At 50.5% G+C, this 6,134-nt stretch overlaps 1 protein-coding gene across 4 annotated transcripts in view; it reads right to left on the bottom strand.

The window, feature by feature from the left end:
• Positions 1-6,134, bottom strand: part of Hm13 (histocompatibility minor 13) — a 43,327-nt gene that overhangs the window by 7,137 nt on the left and 30,056 nt on the right. For all 4 annotated transcript variants that reach the window (XM_031372285.1, XM_031372286.1, XM_031372283.1 and 1 more), the window contains exons 8-10: positions 5,940-6,023; positions 3,351-3,387; positions 2,406-2,508 (exon numbers count right to left, since the gene is read on the bottom strand). In XM_031372285.1, the coding sequence (XP_031228145.1) occupies positions 2,406-2,508; positions 3,351-3,387; positions 5,940-6,023 (224 nt within the window). The remainder of the gene's footprint in view (positions 1-2,405; positions 2,509-3,350; positions 3,388-5,939; positions 6,024-6,134) is intronic.

Here is a 6,134-nt window from a genome sequence, read left to right as displayed (position 1 = left end):
CCAAGGTTGGTTCTGTAGGCTCTCAACTGCCTGTAACTCCAGTTCCACCAAGTCTGACATCCTTTACTGACTACTGCAGGCACCTATACTCATGCATACAAACCCAACACTCTTTCACACAGTATAATAAACTAAGAACAAATAGATGAGCAAACTGGGAATGTGGGGATGGGGAAGGGCTGGTCAGGAGCTAGCCAGGGTCCTCCTCTACAACCTAGGCATTCTATTGCCCAAGACGGTCTTGGGTAGAATGTAGGACTTTCAGGGGAGTATGTGTGGACTTTACTCTTCCCCAGTGGCCTTCTTACTAGGGAGCTGGTGGCCTCAGGCTCATGGGAAGGTTCCTTTAAGAGAGAGCAAGTTTGCTATTGTCAGAAGGATACAAACCTGCCTTCTTTTCGTTCTTTTCAAGGTACCGGGGAAACTCGTCAATGAGAGAGTGAAGGAGAAAGAGAGATGTCCTATTCAGTGCACTGAGGTAGGGGCCAGGGCTTTCTGAGGCAGCTTCTCATGTACATAACCCAGCTCACTGGATTTAGCTATATAGCCAAGGCTGGTTTTGAACTTTTGTACCTCCTCTTCCACCTCCCAAATGCTGGGGTCATAGGCATGTACTGCTATGCCTGGCTGGGAAGGTTTTCTAAAAGGCTAAGTGAACTGAAGGCCACACAGGGGACTTCTACCTAGAGCAATGCTGGCACAGGGGCTGCTTATGTCTTCTTGGAGAAGCAGACCCCATTCATTAGGCTCCACCTACGTCTTGGATCCCCTCTTTCTGGGAGACAGTCATCTAGGTGAATCAAGACCAAGTGCACAGGCCTGGGCATAGCCTGGCTAGCTGGATTACCTGGTTAAGTCTGTCTTTCTAGGCCTCTGGGCCCTCTCTGTACACTGCAGGAGAGCAAGAATCTCTTCCCTCTCCAGGGGAGAAGGCAAGCCCGCCACCTGGTGGCTGCAGGGGGAATGTCTCTGGCCTACTCCAGCGTAGGGTTGGGAGCGGTAGTACAGGCCTTGAAAAGGCCTCTAATCTTGATCCTGCATCTGGCTCTCTGTAATCCTCTCACCAAGCACATGGTATGCTCCATGGGCACAGCAGAGGCTGTACCCAACATAAATGAATGAATGAGAAGGCTCTGTAAACACTTTATGTTTCTCTGCTTATGAGCCACACCCTTGGATCTTTGTCGAAGATTTCAGCACAGGCCCAGTGTTCAAGAGTCTGCTCTTGTGATGAATTCAGAGGCAGCTCCCATGTGATGGTACTTTGGGGAGGGGAGGAATGAAGAGCAGCAACACACAGCCTCCTCTTATCCTCAGGGCTCCTCAAAACTATAGCATGGCTTGTTGTGAGAGCCTACACCTGTCATAGTTAGCAATGTGCAGTGTGCTATTCTGGCTCACGGAAGGCTTCATTCATGTGGACAGTAAGAGTGACCTTGGTATTTAGAATGCATGGCATTTAAAACTGGAGTTTTCCATTCAATATTTTTGGGCTGTGGGCAACTGATCTCACAGAAAACAAGGCTGTGCTGGGGACGGGGTATCTAGGTGTCGTCTGTCCCATCCGTAAGCCACTCCCCTTTCTGCTATCACTAACGACTAAGGAAATTTGAGCATGGAACTCCTGTGACCTGGCCTGCCTCCCAGAGAGGAGTCTGGTGGATTCCCACGGGGGCTTCCTCAGCCTCCACCACTCACACTGTTCCTGCAGCCTGGGCCTGGTTTTTATACGGTCCCAGGCTGAGTCCTGGCTCTGCGACTCACTCGCTGGGTGGTGCCTCAGCTCCAGCTTCCTCATGAGCTCCGTAGGATGCAGGTTACAGAGCCTGGCATGCACACTGTGTCCATCAGATGAGAGGAGAAGCAACCCTCCTGATCAGTCCCTAGTGGCTTCCTCTCTGCAGACCTCTGAGACCCAGGGCTGTTTACTGTGGCAGCTCAGTATCTGCTGCCTACCTTGGTGGGTGGAGGCAGCAGAGCCTTGGCTTTCATTTGGCTGAAGCGCCCAGCTCACCCAGTCCTGCTCTTTGTCCGCCTATGCAAACCATCATCTTTTCTCCAGCTTCTTCCCCCAAACCTAGAATGGCCACGAGACACACACTGTCTGCTTAGGGCTACACTCGGAACCAGGCTCTGACAAGATGTCTGCTTTCCTAATGGAGACAGTGCCACACCGCCACAAGTCAAAGCCAACCAAAGCCACCACAAGTCAAAGCCAACGAAAACCACCACAAGTCAAAGACGACAAAAACCCGCCACAAATCAAAGACAACGAAACCTGGGGTTGTTCTGCAGCCAGCTCAGGGTGCTGACCCCTGGGCTGCTCATGCATGTGACAGAGCGACGCTCTCTAGGTCCCGCACTGCCAGGGGAGCACTCTGGATTCCCGAGGGCGCGCTGCTCACCTGGGCGTGCTTGAAGATGTGCATGATGAAGATGGTGAGGCCCAGGCCGAAGATGTAGGCGGCGAAGCTGGTGTAGAAGTAGGTGTGCGTGTTCTTCTTCAAGCTGCAGGGAAGGCAGAAGGAAGAGGTTAGAGGAGTGCCAGACTTTCTGCAAAGGCTGGAGCTGCATAGGTCTGTGTGTGTGTCGAGGAGTCTCTGCCAAGAGCCTGGACAGCCATGCCCCTTGTCCTTCCCCGAGCTATGTCTCTTTAAGCAAGTTACTTTTCTTCTCCCATGCTCAGTTTATACCTTTGCAAAACCAGGAGAGCCACATGGTCATTTGTAAATAACAAATGTAAAAATCTAGAAAATGGCTCTGAGAATTTTCACCAGCACAAAAATCTCTGAAGGGAAAAAAAAAAAAAAAAAAAAGCCGGCTCTAGATTATCTCCACAGAATGTGAGTTTGGGGCAAGGCCCAGGGAGTCCGCTAGGGACAGAGTCAGGCCCTGTGCATGCTTGGCAAGTGTTCCTCTGAGCTCCAGTCCAGCCTTATGCTTAGTTTCCACAACAATCTGAAAAGAGCTCGATCGAGTACAGCCTGACAAAGAAGGGCTGCAGCCGGCTTTCGCCAACCACTGAGGTCAGCCTGTGCTCAGCCTCTCCCCGAATTGGCACAGCAGACCCGAGAGGGAACTCTTGTTTACCACCATGGATATGAGGTTGAGGTTGACAAGGTCAGGCTGGCCGCCAAGGGCACAGAGCTACAAACACCAATCTCAGCTAAAAGGATTTTTTTTTTTCTTTTTTGTCGGCAGCGGTGTGGGGTTGGGAGATGGGTTTCAAACTTCAGTATGCAGGTGGAATGAGAATTCGCCTGGCTGTAAGTGGCTGGAGGTACCTTCTCTGAGCTTCTGAAAGCTGGAGAATGCTTGAAGAACCCCAGGCCAGGCCCTTCCTGGCTTACCTGATGTCAAAACGAAGCAGTAAGGCAATGAAGATCCCTGAAGGGAAAAAGGCATAGTTAGAAGGCCAGGTTGGGGTTGGGGTGGAGATATGGAGCGGGACACCCGACCTCCAGCATCATCTTATCACAATGGGCCTTCCACTAGTGTCCAAATGACTAGGGACAGTGTAAATCAAGTGAAGCCACAACTCCTAGAGCTCAGCCAAGGGGGCAGGACAGTAGGGAGGATGATACCAGCCGTGGCAGATTCCAACAGGATACCAAATCTAGGCCTGTTCTAACTGAAAAACGGACTTGTTGTGTTGTAAAAGGTGGACTGCGGTGGGGCCCCGTCTGAAGAGGGCTTCTTCAAAGCGACACAGGCCAGGGACTGTGGCAAGCATGTTCTGAGGAACTAGTATGGCTGCATGTGGAGCAGGAGGGAGACACAGCACGGAATGGTCATGCAGCAGGCCCAGGGCTACATTCTGAGCAAGGAACACAACATGCTGGAAGAATTCTGGGAGGAGAACCACTTAAACAGGTCTAGAAAGAGCCCTGTGGCTGCTGCCGGGTAGGTGGAGGCTGGAGCTAGACGCAGTCCACTGGGAAGGACCACAAGGGCCCAGGAATGTTAACTCTGTCCCTTAGCACCCGACCTACACTTCAAAACCAAGTCCAGATGCCCCAGAATCCAGAGTCCCTGAGACATAGCTAGCCAGTCCAATCTCTGTGTGCCGCCCCCACACCAGCCTTTCGGGCTCACACAGAGACTAAGTCTCACTTAGCTGAGGACAACCTCTCAAGAGCTGAAACATTCTCCATCAAAAGCATCAACTAGCAAGCATGATCAGTAGATATTTTTACAAAGCTGCCTTTAGAACCCAGGCCCGAAACTGCGCATGCCAGGCAAGGGCTCTCCCACTGAACTAAGCTCCCCACCTCACGTCATTAATTTAAAGAAGGAAATGAGTCGTCCTCTGAGGACTGTGGGAGGAGAGATGGGTGGAGAAAGCTGACTAGAGCTGCCTTTTCTACAGTGTCCAGGGTTCGGCGCCCTCTGGTGACCAACACCTGTAAAAGCTCTCCAACTAAAGCAGGGGCAGGGGCTCTGCTAACAGTATTAACTCCCGGCAGCTAAGGGGGTTTCAACACACTGCTCTCTGGACTGAGTGACTGCTAGAAGATTCAGAGACATGTATAGATCCTAGAGTAACTAATATGGAGAGGATGTATATACTCCTAAAGCCCAGAACCACACACACCAAGAAGACTGGGGAAGCAAGACTGGGCGTCTGTAAGGCAGTAGTTCTCAACCTACCGGTCACAGGCCCTTTGGTGTCAAATAACCCTATCATAGGGGCCACCTGAGACCATTGGAAAATACAGATATTTACAATTCATAATAGTACCAACACTATAGTTGTGAAAAATAGCAATGAAAGTAATATTATGATTGGGAATCACCACAAGATGAGGAGCCTTATTAACAGTTGAGAACCACTGCTGTAAGGCATTGATTGGTCTTGGGGGTGAGATTCCATCATTTTCTTTAAAAACAGCTCTGGCCACCAAGCCAGGCATCAAGCTAGGATGAACCTAGGACCACAATCTGTTCTGCCCCTGGCCACCACCACTATCACAATCACCACTAAGGTGTCTCTGCCCATTGCCAGGGGGCCTAGAATTAATCTTAAAAAAAAAAAAAAAAAAAAATCCACGTGCATTGTTGTTTTGCTTTCAAGTGTGAGTGTGTAAGTGTGTGTGTATGTGGTGGTGTCAGATCCTCTAGAACTGGAGTTATACTTTTGAACCACTGCATGAGTGCTGAGAATTGAATTTGGGACCTCTGGAAGAGCAGCAGGCAGTGCTCTTAACTGTTGAGCCATCTCTCCTGTCCCGACTTTTTTTTCTTTAATAAGAGTCCCATGCTGACCAGTTAGCCAGGCTAATTCAGAATTCTCTGTGTCTGGGGCTAAAGGCATGTACCATCATTTTCTACCACAGGACTCAAATCTCTTCCATGTTAGTTACCCGGGAAACAAGTCCCTGTTGAGTTTGGTATTTTACAGTGTGTGTGTGTTGGGGGGGTTGAGGTGGGTGGGATATGTAAAACCCAATCTCTCAGACAAGTTGAACCATTTCTTTGAACCTGTTTCTTTAACCTGGAATACAAAAATCCCCTCTATCCCCTCTGCACAATCAGAGGGCCCCACTGCCAAGGACGGTATGAATTTCTACCCATCCTTTAGAGAACTAGGAGCTAGACAGATCCCTGACAGGCAGACAGGGAGAAGGACCACAGATAAAGACACACACTTTCAGCTGCTTCACTCCTTGACCTGAGACAAAGGCCCAGCAGGCTTTTTCTCCCATAAGTAGGGCTCCCTCTTCTGGCTGAGCAGTCCAGGTTGGCCAGACACGTTCAAGGCCATTCTTATGGGAGAGACCTGCCACCAAACCACAAACACGCACTGAGGGGGAACTAGCCAAATTCTCATGACCTTGTCCATTCTCAGTAAGTAAGGCTAGCTTCCCACTTCATACTACAACTTTGACATGCCAGGCGTCATCTCCAACCCTGCACCACGGTCCTCTCCCAGCAATTACCTGGAATGACAATGTCTCCAAGTCCCAGCATGGCAAAGTTGTCCGCTTCAAGGCCCTTCTCCAGCAGATCCTGAGGGAACACCACTGCAGGGAGAGGCAGGGGCGAGAAGGCAAGGGTCAGAGGGAACGCTGGTCCTCAGGCTGCCAGCCTCCAGCCCTGTGAAGTAGGACCCACACACATTTGTGTTTCGGATG

Source organism: Mastomys coucha, unplaced genomic scaffold (assembly GCF_008632895.1).
Source record: "Mastomys coucha isolate ucsf_1 unplaced genomic scaffold, UCSF_Mcou_1 pScaffold15, whole genome shotgun sequence".
Taxonomy (NCBI): domain Eukaryota; kingdom Metazoa; phylum Chordata; class Mammalia; order Rodentia; family Muridae; genus Mastomys; species Mastomys coucha.
Note: the sequence above shows the minus strand (reverse complement) of the source record. Positions and strands in the feature narration are given on the sequence as shown.